Genomic DNA, 16,732 nt, shown 5'->3' on the forward strand with positions numbered 1-16,732 from the left:
CAGTGTTATTATTATTTAATCTCATGAACTAGCTGCTCTTGAAGGTTTAGATTTTCGATGATAAAACTATTGATTCATTTTGTTCTATCTATCTGTGGTTTCCATTCAAAAGACATAAACGATTAACCAATTGTGTTGATCACTATCTGAATAATGACTTAAGTGAACTTTAATATACCATGTCTTTATTGATGAAACATGATGTTCGAAGCAATTACCTTGATTAATTCCTAACAATCATTCTTGGTTCACAATGATCTTAATAATTTACTACAGTCTGTTACAATAATGACAATTGGCGTCTCGGCGATACATCTCAGAGATACTGAACTCTATACCAAGCAAAGCTTTCCGTATCGAATGATTAAAACGGTGGAATACTGACTTGTTATAGCACGTATACACGGTACAACATGCCGTAACATTGAGATGGCTTCCCATAAAGCTGATGTTACACGGGACGATTCGCAACGACGATTTTCGCGATACACCGTCGCGGGTGTAGCATGTCGATTTTCGAACGAACGTTGCGCGAAAATTTGACTCGTGTGACGTGTAAATGATTATTAGACGGTACTGACTTACAGCACGTATACGGTATACGACATGCCGTAACATTGAGAGGGCTTCCCATTGTCTCTCAGTATTTCATCCAATCACAACGCGTAGAACGGCTAGAAAATTTACCGTATCGTCTTCCACTCTGACTCATAAAAATTAGTCATTCGCAAGTTTCTACACTGTGCTTTCGAAATTTATTATTCCATTTTTCATATAAAGTGCTTATTATCTGGGTACTCAAAAGGGACTTACTACTATTCGACGGCCGTTAATTAAAAAATAAAATAAAAAAACTTGAGGAGATTTTAGAGGATTGAAGTCTTTAACTCATGACTTTAAAAAATTACCTCAAGGTATGTTTTGCCTTCGAAACGCTAGTCGGCAAACGAGACATTATGATTCGCGGATCGCACTTTAACGATAATTGGTAGTGATAAAGAGCCCCTAGTTCACCTCGGTGGTCATAACCATGATATTTCAACACAATATTTAATAAAGTGTATCAACTGAAGTGATGCGTTTTATAAACATTTTTGAGTGGCTTTTTTTAGATGATAATGATAATGTGTATTTAAAAAAACGGATAAGAAATGGTGCATGGAAATTCCCACAGAAAAGGAGTATTTAGCACTTACTGAAAACGAAACTGCCTTTTGATGCCTCTTCGTAAAACCTACTAGGTTAAATTCCAATTCGATCTGTGAGTTAGCCATGCCCTGACTTTGATCAGCCCAGAGGTTGTTTCAGGGTTCTATCTGTGAGTTAGCCGTGCCCTGACTTATAGATCAGCCTAGAAGTTGTTTCAGGCTATAATCTATGAGATAGCCGTGCTCTGACTTAGATCAGTCCAGAGGTTGTTCCAAGGTTCGACAACAGCAAATCATGCACATCACAACCTATAGCACATATATAACGTTGCTATATACAGCAACACAAAAGCTAAAAATAGATAATTTAAATTCATGAGGCATATTTTATTTCAGATTCATGCAGACCGTTTTGTAACTCATATCTTTTAAAAACGTTGTGAATTTGACATACAAGATATATTTATATATCAATAGAATAAACAATAAAGGAATATGAAAGACGCGATGTCACTCTCAGCTCGGCGGCGTTTATATAGTTTTCATTTTACAAAATATAAACCCACAGGGCTGGTTAATATTGCTTTCAAAAAATTTTCAGATTCCAAATCGTTCAAATTTTTTGACCCCGCGTTCAACTACGTCCTCCGATATATCAGGCATTCACTCCAATGTTTCGCATTTTTAACCAATCACAACTCAACTAGCTTTTTTAAATATTTATACCATATTTTGATGTTTTTGGTAAATTTTCTATTTTTAGAAATCATCAGATTTCTTGAAATGTTATCAAGGTCCAAGAAGTGCTTGGAGAATCGAATATATGGAAACATTCTTAAAATTCCACTAAAGTCCGAGGAAATTAGGTTAATTTAAATGTGCCATGAAGATATTGCGTAGCCTGCTCTGATCTCAAATACAATTACACAACACAACGATTACATCCACACTTGAAGTACAAGGTGAAATACAGCACTGATACAATGAAGACATGTTAAGTACTTAATATTGACTGTCTTTGGTAAAAAAAAAGCGAAGACATTCTTCTTTGCTGATAATAAACTACGGCTTCAGGTCCTCATAAAAAGTCGGTCGAATAGAGATTGGTGGTCGTTCTTAGAAGGGTGACCGGCACACGCCTTATATATATATACATATATACGTAACCTAAACACGATATAGCAAACACAAATGCAGCTAAAGTTGTATTATGAAGCGATTTTTCAAAGCGTTATTTTCCATCGAGGATTAAAATTTCAAATCTTTCAGAAGAATTTAAAAAAAACCCTTCTTGATCGGCTGTTTGACAGTGATAATTCGTTTTACCGCTGACCACTAAGGGAACCACCTAAACGCACCTGTATTTCTTCTACGGATCGCTTTCAAAAGGTGGTCGTCGATCAGAGATGTTCAATTGTCTTTTGTTAAGGCATTTTTATATAACAGCATTTTTTATCGGTAATGATAAAAGGGTAGATTATACACCGTGAAAAGATGAAAAAACTTACTGACGTTTCGGACGCTAGCCAACCCTTTTATCATTACTGTTTCATTAGAAACACCGACGCAGCTCACACTACTTTTTAGCTAGTTATCTCTTAATATTTTTTATCGTTAGAATCAACTAAAGTATGAGTGTTTTTAAAATTTCTTGAATAAAGGAACAAGATTTCTTTGGACCATATACTTATTTCGCTCAAAAAAAGTGATCGTTGTCAAGATGTGTTTGATCAGAAATTTTTGGTTGTCTCTTGTTAAAGAATCTTTATATTTCTTAAGATTATTTTTTAGTGTTAAACCAACCAGTGTAATTGTTTTCGATTTTTCTTAAATAAAGAGCAAGATTTTTGTCGCTTAAAAAAGGTGGTCAAAAAGAGAGTTAGTCGAAAAGAAACTCCGTTTCAGCGGCGGCCGGAAGACATCTTTATATCACAATCATTTGAAAACCTTGATTAATAAGGAACTAACCGTCTTGGTTGAACTGATATCGTGCAGGGTGTCTATGATATGATGAGTACCCTGCCTGCTGTGACTGTAATACGTTGTGGCCGGAACAAGCTGGTACCTTACGGTTTATTCTGAAACTTCGCTCTTAAAACAAGAGTCTTAATTACTGCTACTTATTTCAAGTACTTTATCATGACTAGATCGCTGCAATTGTTACAGTTTCGCTCTTCGAAATCTTCACTACACCCACGTCCAGACTACCTACTCGAACTTTCCAAACTTTTTAAAATCATAATTGATCAGTGTTTCACTAATTGTTTTAAAGTGGTCATGGTTCAAGCCAGTTGAAGGTGGCTGTTGACTGTGTCGGGATGTAGTTTAATAAATATTGATTATTTTCTTGTCTTAATTGAGCCCTGTGGGTTTGGCTCATTGAATGCGGTCGGATGAGCTTCATGTATTTTTTCACAGCGGTGTCAACATTTTAGTCAATGGATTTAGCGAATGTTTTGAAGTTATCAGATCAGTAGAAAGCGTGCAACTGAAACGACTAAAATATACGGTTAATTGTACTCGCGGCTTTTGTGAAGTAGAAATACGACGAAAGACTAAACATGTTCCAATATCTTGAGCAGCATTTGACACTTAGTTTTGGGGTCAAACGCCTTTCTTTTGCTTTCCTCTCGTCAACAGAACCAATATAACAAGTGAGCCTAGAATCTCAACCAAAAAAAGTTGCATTGTTGAGTGGTGCGTAATTATAATGCTTGAAATGTTTGATTGCAAAGAACCTAGAGCTAAGTCGAGTAAGGACTGTGTTATTCGCCATAAAACAGTGATAGATTTGACAGTAAATTTATTGATTTTGATAGCTGAAAAGTACTGGTTTTACATCCATATCTAAAATAAACATGAGAACTAGCAACCTGTCAAACAATCTAGCATCTATGTTAAAGATGATACAACTAGATGTACTTAATGTTAAGTCAATTTTGATTATTCAACAGTATTCAATAGGCGTGAAGGAATTAAGAAGGTGTTGTACTGTTGAACGTAAGATATTTTCGACTTGTTGGGGCTCATATTAATTGAATAGGTGCAACCTGTGCCTCAAATCAAAACGGACTATTTTAAAATGATGTGTACAAAAGATTTTAACAAGATTTAAAAAATTAATTTTTTCGATATCTATCAAATACACTGCTAAAACGACTTTTCTTTTTAGTCTTCATTCTTAAACCTTTAATTAATGGATACCATCATCAAATACAGCATAATTCAAGACCTTTTGTACGTTTTAAATTTCTCTAAAGAAGTGGCTTCACAAGTGTTTGAAGTAGATGCAATTTATCTCAATTAATCAACAGAGTTTTTTTGAATGATTTAGGCGACTCTTAAAGACCCTTTCGAACAAATATAGAACAATACAATGGGTTGTCGGTTTACATTACAATTTCTAAGGATTTTTTTTTGTTTTTGTTGCTTTTTCCCCCTGCTTTCCTTAGTAGAATTTTTTCTCAACAGAGTTTTTTTGAATGATTTAAGCGACCCTCAAATACCCTTTGAGCAAATATAGAACAATACAATGGGTTCAGTGTCGATTTACATTTCATAAATATATTTTTTAAGTGTTTTTTTAGCGTTTTTTTTTTTTTCAGTAGAATTTCTTTGTAGATTTTCTATGTCGTCTATGTCATCAGTACAGGAGCCTAAAAGTTTATTACAGAAATTTCTTTAATCGTTGAGTATTTAATGCTGATTATTCTGTAAGACTTTCCTGTCATAAACGCCACTAAGGCTCCATTCAGACCATGTCGTCTCTTTCAATCATTTCCGATGGGTTGAAAAACGCGCTCGTACAAATCACAAATCATTTTAGATTTCATCTCTCAGTAAGAACTGAAAGCATGTCAAGAACGTTTCAACGGCTAAAAACACGCAAAAACGTGCATCAGTTTTTTTAGAGGATTTGATCGATGTGTATGTACATATATTTTTGGCTTCTAAGTTTCATTTTGATAATGTTGTACTTCCTTGAGCTTGATTTATTTTGAAAAACATTCATATCTACTTCCTTTTTGAACATTATGTGGTGGTCTAATAGAGTCATTTTGATTGCTTAAAGCAATGTCACTACCGTAAACTTCCATTTTTGATTTGTGCTTCTAGTAATTGTTTTGCTAGGGTCTGAAGGGTATGGTGACGAAGAAAGCCAAAACACTCTCACTATCTGTTTTGATTACTTTCTTTGTCTTCTTACCCTGGGCGATTCAGAGAGCTTTAATGATGAACTTTTGAATGACTAGCCTGCTTTAACAACATGGGTTGATCATATATATTGATTTTCCTGTAAACATGGTCAACAATTCCATAAATATCTCCATAAATATCTCCATAAATATCTCCTATTTTACGCCTTTTCGCAACATGCAATCCTCCTTTATTCAATCCTTTATCATTTTGGTTCCACGGCCACTTAGAGTAATTAAGAGTGAATTCCAAGAAAAGTCGGTGCAATTCAATTCAATAAAGTAATCTTTTGAAAGCCATTAACTTCTATTTGGATAATAAAGTAAGAATATATTATCTTCTTTGGTGTTGCTGTTCTCATATAATTGAATTACAGAAACTTCAAGTTGTAATGAAGCCTTTTAAAATCGATAATATCTAAGATGTCTGGTTTGTGTTTTCGCTTTGCCCCTCTGGTCGAGCGTTCAAGTTTTAAATAGATTCATTTTGTGCAGTGTAAAATGCAAGAAGAAAAAGAACGCACACTTGCATTAACGAATAAACTGGCTATAATACTGACTGTAATTTAAAAGTACATTTAAAAGATCATTTTTTCGTTATTTAATTCATGATATACAAAAACAATTATCATAATGTACTGGTTCACGAAGATTAAGGAATGGCTGTTAAGATAAAAAAATTAAAAAGAACAACTGGTTTCTATTTAAAAAATTCTGTATTTTAGTTTTCGTGAGCGCGTATAATTGACTTGTTATCTCTGATGTTCTAATCACTTCTGTGTTATCTCACAAGCTGCCGAGAGAACGATCTTTTCACTCGTTATCTCGCGTCTAAAAACCTCCTTTCTTTCTTTCTTGGCCCTCAATTCAGATCTTAAGCATCTGGAAGAACCTTTCCCTGCCCTGTTGAAGAAGAAATTCGAATTGAATAATTCTTAAAACGATTTCGATGATGGAAAAGACCAAATGGCGATAGGATGTCATCTATATTTGATGATCTAATAAAGTATTTTTCGGTTAAATCTCATCAACCAGGCGAATGACTTAAGTCATGATTAAATTGGCCTCATTCAGGTTGCAGTTTGAACATGACTTTGTTGGGTAGATTCTAGTTATCTTCAGGTATTCAAAGATGGTTTTGTTATCGCTCTATTAGAAGATGGAGAGTACACGTTCATGATAAAAGAGAACTCCGTGATGAACCTGTCGATAGCCTCATTCTTTTGGTTCAAAGCCCATAGCACACGAGAGCCGATATACTTCTAGTATTACTCCCAAAAATTTAACCCTCTGGCCAAAGCGACTAATTGTATCAAATTGTAAGCTCAATATTAGTCCAGTACATATTGTAAAATTTAGAATTTAATCAGCTTTAATGAAGCTTCTTAAAGCACAATAATGTTCCTTAATGACTTGATCAAATTTAACAAACTTTTATTCCGATTCCTTATTTCGTACTCAGACAAACGGCGTCTCTTGCTAATAACTCTACTTATGTCCGTATCATGAGGAGCTTAAAGATATCCTATGCTATCCAAATTAGTAATCTCTTACATTCAAATTGTATGGTCGTAATTAGGTTTATCACTCAGGCCATTACCAGAAAGAATTTCTTTGCGTGCCATTTCGGAGCACAGACTCTTGAGTTCGAGTTTAATCAAGATAAAACATTCGTAGTTACCAAGGGTCATCTCTTGATCAGTCGCGCCAAAAAAACCCAAAAGAAATCAGCAAAACAAATAGCTAATGTTATTATTGCCATAAGCTGTCATCCAAACAGGCTGACTTCATATCATTAATATAGATCCAAGGAAGCAAACACTATCTTAATTATACTAATCGACTAACACTTTGGCATAAACACAGGATTTATAAGTGTTTTAGTGAAATGTTGCCTTGTATTAAACGTGCTGTAGTCTTGATTGCCATGTCCTTGTTGCTTGCTCGCTCGACTAAATCACTCACTTCAATTACCCTCCAATTACCGGTTAAGTACACAGATGGAATTGACTTTCAAAACGACTTCTTAATAGGGATTCAACTTAAATTGTATATTAAAATGGAGCTAATTGATTTCCATAAAATATGTTTTGCCCAAAAGCATCGGATACTATCAGTGAGAGCCCCCTGCTGATCACACCTATTTGTTTTAAGCATTAGTAAAAACAATATACAAAGTGCTCTCCATTGTGAAATTGAGAGTATGAACAAACAATCGCTTCAGGGGTATATTTCAGTCTGTTGTGTTGGGAGTCAATCTGATCTTTTTCAAAGCTCATTATTTATATCTGTACGTGTTTTTTTAAGGTTGTTCTTGCACGTCATTTCTTTTATATGGAAATGAAATTTCCGCAGCAGCAAAACAGCTTTACTTTCTTTCGTTTAGAAGTCTTATTAACCCTAATTATTATCCAAGTGGGTTCAGTGCCATGAGCTATGTGATCGGAAAGGACTATGTTACGAGCATGGGGTGTATTTGAGTAAAGGGGAAATGAGAGCTGATTCCGACTCTTTGACTAAGATCCTTACCTTGAACCCCTGAGGCACTTGTGTATTAGTAGGATTGCTAAAGCCACCACGCCGACAGAAACAAAAGAACTACCAACCCGTAAATTGGTTTTAATCTGAACCAATGGCTGCAATTTAGTAGTTATCGGATCTTTTAAAGATGACATCTTACCGCCGCTGTGGTTGGCTGACATTTATCAACAACAAATTTGCTTGATAATGAGACAATTATCTTGTGCCCTATTAGGCTGGGTCTAATATACGCGGACATCGGCTGGTGAAATGACTATTCGCAGCAGGTCTTCGCCAATTCAGTGGAATAAAGCCAGAGAGACATAGTAGTGTTCTAGTATTGTACAACAAGGTTACACTTCACTTTGAATAACACGGCGACTAGGGAGCAAGCGGAGTAGAGCTGACAGATATCTCAGTGCAAAGCTTCGCGTTATGGAAACTGAACAGAACAAGCCTTCATCCATGGGCCCCACTTCATCTCGAAGTAGTTCATTTACCGTCGAGGCACTGATATCGAAACCAGTACACAAAACAAGCAATATCATTAACGACACCAATTTAGGAAGTCAAAGTAACTTTTCAGTTGAGAGAATTTTGAATAAACAACATTCAAGAGACGAGGAAAACGACAGCAAAGTTGACGTGTCTTCTCCAGACAAGAGATGTGCAGGGGAAGAAGAAGACAGCTCATCAGATTATCCATGGATGCATTCAACTCGCTACGACCCTCCACCAAGTAAGTTTACCCTTTCTATTAAACCTCTCTCTTTTAAATTCGTCAGAAAACATTTTAAGGATAATTGCTTTAATTGTCTTTAGCTTCATAATCCTGTATAAACTGTCGAGACTTGAACAGCATGAGCCATTCCTTTAGAGAAAGACGAGACAATACGGTTCAAATACCTGATTTTTTCGTGTGTAAAGCGGAAAGCACTTAACCTTGATATGTTGTTTATTTGTATAGGAATACGTTCAAGGCTTAGCCCGTCCAAATGTCAGCTTCGCAAGCATAAAGCAAATCGCAAACCTCGTACGCCTTTCACAACTTCACAACTTCTTGCTCTGGAAAGAAAGTTCCGCCAGAAACAGTACCTGTCTATCGCGGAAAGGGCCGAGTTTTCTGCATCATTAAATTTGACCGAAACACAAGTGAAAATTTGGTTTCAAAACCGAAGAGCAAAAGCAAAAAGACTTCACGAAGCTGAACTCGAGAAACTAAAGCTTGCAACTAAGCCTTACATATCTCCTGGCTTTACCTCTACAATGGGTAATGTCTCCATGTGTTGTGATTCATCATGCAATGGTACTTTCGCGTTCCAGCCTTATTCGCATCTAACTCTACCATCAAACAACTACAGTCAATCGGCGATGGGATTTTTTTACCGAACACCTTACGGGATTCCCCCTGGATATAACAACTATATGCCCCACTAATACAATCTATGTTCGTCAAACTATATATCCCATCGACTTGAAGGTGAGATGGAGGACAATGAAAAACGCTCTTTTATTTAAATTAAAATGTATCCATCCAGTTTTTCCCTCTGATGGATTGAACAAAATGTCTATCATGTCCTTTAGAAGGGCAGTATATTGTAATATAGCAGAATATTCTAATTGTACATAACTTCGATACATGGCTTCCTTGCACGAGACTCGAATTTACTTATGTTCTTAATTTTTTGTGCTATTTTCTTTCTCAACTGTCACATTCTATACGATTAAAACACAGAAAATAAAAATTTAAAGAAAGACTTTGATGGCTTTATTGACTAGTTTGACTTTGACAACCTCTTCGTACCTTCCTGAGAACATTTGCACTGAGTCATTAATGTCGTCAAAACGAACACTTTATTTCAACATCAGTAAATGCAAGCGTAGAAACAAATTTTATCAACCACAACATCAATCAGTAAATTAATTACGCTTTTGCATAGCACCAATTGGCGCCTTAAAGTGTTTTATAATTGAGTTTACGCTACATGGACGATTAACTAGGAGGATTGTATATATGTAACTCTATAGCATTTTTATTTATAGAAGAATTGAGGACAAAGCTTCAGTTTGTGTAGACGGAAATGAAAACACTAGAGTTCTTAAGGAAATCCTTTGATAAATCTTGTTTTTTTTAATTCGGAAACCATGGAATTAAATAACGTTATTATGGTGGTAAAAACTGAGATGCATTTAGTATCGGTGAGGTTTGGTTTAGGACAGGAAATTTTTAGAATATAAGTTTATGGAAAAGTAGTCACTCAAAAGTGAAATTTTTATAGAATCTTATTTGCGAAGGAATCACCAAAGAGACTATTGATAGTGTCAGTAAATGATAAAATACATTGTTCTTTTACAATGCTTGCTCAATGCATTTGTACTTTATTTTTCAATTTAAAGGTATAAAAAAACATGGTGTTTTAAGTCAGTGGGTGTTTTGGCATTCCTTTGTTAGATCCCCGCCTCCAACGATATTCAAAGTGTTAGGGATCACCTGTTTGTTTTATGACTTCATTTCTACCAGTAACGAAGGTTAATTGATACACTTAACTCTTTACGGGCCGGCATGGTATGTCGGTGGAAATCTTTGTATTAATTCCTCAATTGCCAACAGCTTGTCTAAGTGACTTCAATGAACAACAGGTAGCTAGTGCATGAAAACGTTGTCATTTCTTCACGAGAACCGAACTCCCCGAAATCATCTGTCCCCTACAACAAACTGGAACTAACTTGCCCTTTATTTCTCTTGTTTCTTTGAAGTTGTCCTTTGACAAAGTTGTTAGGTATTGATACACGAGTTGCTCAATCAAGTGCTATTGTGTTTGGAAAGCTTAGTGCACTGAGCATTACGGAGATTACGACAACTAGAACGAATGCTGTAGTTCCCACTCCCTTTTACATATTGGAATTTCTTTTCATCCTTCCTTCCTTAACTCTCTAATCTCAGCCCACTTAATGTCAGTCTGATTTCGGTCATCTTTTTCAGTGAGACATTCCACTTCACAAATCTATAAGAACCAAGCCTGCGTTTGTTGATAAAAGTTTATAAAGATTAAACGATGCGTCGTATAATGAAAACGGAAAAAACATCGCTCGACGACCTTTTGTAACAGCTGGTAGAAACCGAAATACCTGTTTTTATTAAGTAAAACCTTTAATATATTACATGTGCGTCTCATTTTCTAGGGAGAAAAGAACTATTATGTAAGGCTACGTTGAAGTTCCCGTTATTATTTGTATTTGTATCATCAGGAGCCCGCTCGTGGCAAATTCTCCGCTCATAATAATTCATAATTTATTAATATTTTATGGAATCTCTTCAGTGTTTTTTTTTTCAATGGGTTAACTCCCATCTACAAGTATGTTCCCAATTCAAAATCAAGGTTAGAACAAGATGAGATGAGGGGAAATTTAATTAGTGACAGTAACAATCTTTGGGTGTTGCTTGGTCTTGTCTTAACGTACAATCGTTCTTTAAATAGTGCATTTATCGTTGGCAAATTAAGCACCGATTATCGCACAGCAGGTGCTCATGGAATGCGTGTTTATACTGCGATCATTAATACACAATTTGCTAAAAGAATATAAAAAAACCAATTTCAAGGCGACATCTAGCGATGGATGACAGCCAATGTTTCTTAAGCCACCACTAAGCTATAGCTCTACACCAATGTCTTATTTCCATCTTACTAAAGAATAAAAGTAATAGAAGTAGTTTTTGTACTGTTAGTGCTAGGTGTGGAGAATAAAAAATCGATACAAAAAAGGGCGGCATAAAGCAAGTCTTTTACCACAAGTAAAGAAGCTAGGTTTTGATTATTGCTTTCAATTCCATTTAAATGCTCTAATAACTTTGATGATACAAATGTCTTCCTTTGTCTCAACACATCAGGTTGTTTCCTATCGTGTATCATTGTGGCATATATCAAGAACTGTTGTCCCTCATTGATATTGGGGATTCAGTCCCAGAACAGTAGGTGGTTGAGATTCGTTGTGGTTATCACAAGTTAAGCACCATATTCTATTACTATCCCTGACTTATCTTTTTTTATCAAATTAAAAAACCTCGTCTGGCTCTCAATGACGTTACTAATAGATTATAGCTCTCTCGAGCGTCTTATAGGTAAAGTAGAACAGAATTTGCACTTTTTATCAATAAAAGCAATAAAATCCACCAGAGTAGGTCAGTATCGTGCTGCCTCTCAAGGATAATCCTCCAGAAATAATTTCCTATACTTGACCTAGGGAAACCCCATTAAACTAAAGTGGGTGTATCAGAATATTCTGATGACAAGCTCGTTAAAGCTTGTTCCTGTAGCGGTTCTAGATTCCTCTAGAGGGCACTATTAATATAAAGATAAAACTGCCTGTCGATTCAAGGCTTATTTAGGAGGAATTGCGGATATGAAGAGCTTCACAGTTGACCACTTTTTATCTTTCTTATCTTCCTAAAGAAACTAAGATAAGATTAGAAAACTTTTTTTTTCTTTCAAAGTGATGAAATAACAGCGTCAAGACCAGCAAAGAAAAGAATTAAGCGTTCGCAAATGAAAGATCCGTTTGTACAACTTGTTAACCCTCTAAGCATGGCTTTCTCCGAAGTCAGTTAACATCGTATACTTCATACACTCATTTTTTCTCCTCTGTTACCTCTAATTAAGTTAGTACTTATTCAAATCTTTACACCTTTATTTTAATAACTTAAGTTCTTTAATAGTGTAATTCTTTTTCAAGTTTAATTGCAGATAATTGGATTTTCTAAAAGACGCCAATAACAAAATCAGTGGTAATTATAACTGGTGCTTTGACAATAAATGACAAATTTCAAAAAAAACACGAAATGAAAAGATCTCATTTTTATTTCTTTATCTTACGACAGATTAAAGGACGTCATTGAATGAGATTTAAATTATATAGAAGATATGGAATCCTTTAGGTATTTAGCGAGAAAAATTCTTCATATCATTTTGTTAATAGTTGTAGTCAAATTATTTATTCATGAGTAAAAAAATGAAGGAAAATCAAGGTTTATTTGCCGTGAACATTTAGTATTTATCACGAGAATTTCTTACAACATTTAATTCTTTTATTCCAGCAAATATTTCAAACTGAGAAATATAAGATTATTTGAACCGTTCTTTGAACTGCCGTACAAAATGCTTGAAATTTCTAAAAGAAAGAATGATATCGAAGGGCTTCTACCTTGTAGCTTCATTTTCTATTGTCTTCTTCCCAGTTCAATTCTAGTTATCCACTCCTGTTTTCCCCCAACAATATATATCCGTGCTTAGCAGCTTCTAGATCGTGAGTCTTTAGTCTCCGCTTAAGCTTCAATCGCCCGCCTGTTGCCATGAATAAATACTTCGACAAATTGCTGTCAAGATTTGGCAAATTGGTCCTTAAATATGTCAGCTCGGCAATTACAAACACATTTCAAAAGTTCCATAGAATTCCTCCCATATTTTTGACCATCATTTTTTCATCTGCTTCTAACATTGTTAATTCGGAGTGAATCAGTTTATTGTCACAAAGGCATTCATTTGGTGCCTACTATACAGGGGCACTTTTGTCACTCCCTTCTCATTACCATCGGATTCTCTTTCAACTAGTGTTCGTTACGGGTACCTCGTACCATTTTTCATAACCCTAAGTAACTGAACCCTATTAGTCTATATCAAGAAAAAGAGCTTCATCACTAGGATGGCCTTAATTGCCAGAATCGGTACGTTACAGTAAAGTTCAGAGCCGTTTAACAAGATGTATCTTGAATCACATAATCACTTCTTAAATGTAAAACGTTCAAGTATCATCGGATAGATTAGTTACAGAGTGTTGCATTGATGACAGATGCACAGCTAGCAAGTTATCTCGTATATGGTTGTATTGCATTATATACTGACATTTGGCTGCGTACATGTTATTAGAGTCACAAGTTGATGTTCTTGCTTTGTCGATTATTTCCATTGTACATTTTGCTGTGTATATATGGGTCTACACACACGCATATGATAAAGATCTATATCAGATACATAGACGCTCATTTGATTGACAAATGCTGTAAGGATACATTTAATCGAATAAAAAAATCATTCAAATGTATCCTTTTAAATGTAACCATTGCCAAAACCTGTCAAGTAAAACTATCTCAGTTTCCAAAGCGTCGTTTATTATTTTCGAATTGTTATACATTTGATTCTTTTAAGACAGTTTGAGTAATTAAATCTACCGTGACATATTAGCCGAAAAATGACAAATCTTCTTCTAAATATTTTTTCAGTCTTAATTATTTGCATATTGGCACATTTGTTTCCTAGATGCTTTATTCTTATTACTGTTAGAAAATGAATAGGAATAAATACAAAAGAACGTAACATTAAGATGGTTCTTTTAAAGTATTTGTGTTTGGTTTTAGTAAAGTTCATCAGTTTTACGAGGCAATATTTAACTTTATTTGGTTAGGAGGATCTTCCAGGCAAAACTGAACTACGAACAATAAAAAGAAGATCCACGAGAACAACAATTGTAAGTGTTTTTTTTGTGATATACAAAAAGCCAATCACATGAACGTCTCCAACATTCCATCACTACTATCTCGTCCTTAACAACAACGTCCTTTTCATACACGTCCTTTTCTTCTGTTTATCAGATAGTTTTTAAGTCTTTCGTCTGCTGTAGTTTTTAGATATAAAAACAAGCCATAGTCCATGGAACCCTGAAACTTTCTGACCGTGGTAGAGATATTTAAACTCAAAGAACTAAATAGTTCTGGCTTTTCTGGAATATCAGGTTAGACAAGTGCATTTTGAAATTAGATTTAATTTTTTTAAATTCGGGAGAAGTACAAAAAATAAATAAATAAATAAGCGCCATTTACTCCTTGATATAGTAAACTTCAAAAAACTCCGAAACCTTTTTTTAAATAATCAATAATATGCGTAAAAATTCTAATTCCAAGCGTGTAGCAACTGGTGTTTTACAGAACTCCGCAAAACGTGGACCAACAACGAAGACTCAAGCAACAAGTCGACCAACAAGTACTCGCAAATAATAGCAAGAATATTTGAACCGCACAAATGTCTCGATAAAAATTCTGCTATGTGATAAAATGATCCAATAAAAAAACGATCGGTCTTCTCCTCCTTCACAGGAAAAACCCTTACACCCCTTCTGTTGTTCATTTAGTTTTTATAATCCTTTGTTTATGTCAGATAAATGTGTAAAGCACGCCACATGAGGTTTTGTTGACGCTTTGTTTTGTTTTCTAACCGACAACACAGGATTCAATAGCCATTGAATCTCTTTTGGACTGTTAAGAGCAATGAGTGTTATATTCTACACCAGACTATTCACAGGATACTATTGATACGAAGTGACAAGCCAAGGACCTGTGCTATGAATCGCTAATGCAAATGATTATCATAGATGACGGTAGTCACCTGCGAGGGATTTGTTAGAAAATGAAATAGACGACCGACAGTAGCGTGTTGGAACGCTATTCAGACAAAGCACTTAAAGGGACCCCCGTGCCGTACGGGTTAATTTTGCTCACAACTCCTCAGCAACCGAGGAAGACTCGACGACGTTAAGACAAGTACAATTCAAATGTCAAGTCAAGAAGAAAGAGATGCTATACTAGAAACCCTGTTAACTTATTGTCATTTCCCAGCAGATTTTATTTATCCTTACATCTTGATATTTTGTATGTGTTCACATCTTTTTTGCCGGAACCCTTTGATTTCTCCATAACTGTTTATTTGTTCAAATTTTCAATACAAATCTTTATTGTTCTCTTTGTCAGTTCAACAATGGTTGCAAAAAATAAGCTCGGACTCTGATCTCTTATCATTCCAAATCCTCTAAAAGCTTTTGTTCTTTTGCCAATCTTGTATCACCTTTATATTTTAATAAATAAGCTTTACTATTAAGTGAAGATAAGCTGTTTACAATATAATAAATAGAAAAACGGAAAATAACTTAAGTGTTGCTTTGTTTGGCTTAACATTGTTCATAAGGCGCATAAAGAACAACCTATAAAAAATTGCTTCTTAACCTAATTCTTTAGCCGCTCTTTTCTTTTCGTTCATCACTATTCGTTTATCTCGTTAGTTTGTGTAAGGGTTTTTAGGTTTGAGTACCAAAATGAAGGGATAGTAGCCTTAGGGGCCCCACGTGGTGACAAGTCCTGAACGCTTACAAACATAACTATACATACGTGTACACAATCAGGTATTTTTCCTTACGAGGGAGTTTAAAATTCAAGGAATGATCAAGAATAAATCTTGGTCTTTAGGTCCAAAGGGGATGAGTGCACTGCTTTGAAAGCTAATGAGGCAAGTAAACAACCTTTATTACCTAAACAATATTGTAATAGGTGTCGTAAAAACGATTAGCACCGTCAATAATTAATGAACAATGAGTGTTTCATGTCAATATTCATGTCTCTTTCTAGATAAGGTACCTTCATGAATCCAATAATGACTGGTATTGCAATCATATCTCAAGTTAGCTTGCCAAAGGGGTTTTCTCATCGTAACAGGTCAATCTAGTAAAGAAAAGCTAACTTCTGTCTGGACTGGTACTGAGTACGCTGTCTGTCATGCTTTTAGCTTTGGCCTGGGGCATTTATTGAATTAAACCAATTTAAATTTATAAGTTGATACCAGTACACCACATGCTTGTCAGTTAAAGAAAGTTCCTTACGATAAGCAATGAAAATCATTGAACCATCTGCTTCTAGTTACAAACGTTGAGCTAGCTTGATAAGTACCAGAATATCTTCCAATTACTCAGAACCCGTTCACATTGTGCCTATTTAGAAATTTTGTTGAAAAGATAACTTTTCTTCTTTAAAATCCCCTTGTTCCAGTTGTT

General features: G+C 35.1%; 1 protein-coding gene and 1 long non-coding RNA gene across 3 annotated transcripts in view; one reads left to right on the forward strand and one right to left on the reverse strand.

The window, feature by feature from the left end:
- Window positions 1-8,029, reverse strand: part of LOC116287088 (uncharacterized) — a 56,820-nt gene extending 48,791 nt beyond the window's left edge. The window contains exons 1-2 of one of the 2 annotated variants that reach the window (XR_016119463.1): window positions 7,874-8,029; window positions 6,038-6,247 (exon numbers count right to left, since the gene is read on the reverse strand). This is a non-coding gene — a long non-coding RNA (uncharacterized LOC116287088). Of the gene's footprint in view, window positions 1-6,037; window positions 6,248-7,873 lie in introns of those variants that run through there. The other variant, XR_016119464.1, reaches the window with a different exon arrangement.
- A 19-nt stretch (window positions 8,030-8,048) lies between these two features.
- On the forward strand, window positions 8,049-9,621 carry LOC116299618 (uncharacterized). Its single transcript, XM_031708295.2, has 2 exons — window positions 8,049-8,603; window positions 8,832-9,621. The coding sequence occupies exons 1-2, from the start codon at window positions 8,300-8,302 to the stop codon at window positions 9,299-9,301; spliced, it is 774 nt and encodes a 257-aa protein (XP_031564155.1). The 5' UTR covers window positions 8,049-8,299; the 3' UTR covers window positions 9,302-9,621.
- The last annotated feature ends 7,111 nt before the right edge of the window (window positions 9,622-16,732 follow it).

The sequence above is a fragment of the Actinia tenebrosa genome, unplaced genomic scaffold, assembly GCF_029948245.1.
Source record: "Actinia tenebrosa isolate PJP-AT-01 unplaced genomic scaffold, QUT_ActTen_1.0 PGA_scaffold12__29_contigs__length_12842862, whole genome shotgun sequence".
Lineage (NCBI taxonomy): Eukaryota > Metazoa > Cnidaria > Anthozoa > Actiniaria > Actiniidae > Actinia > Actinia tenebrosa.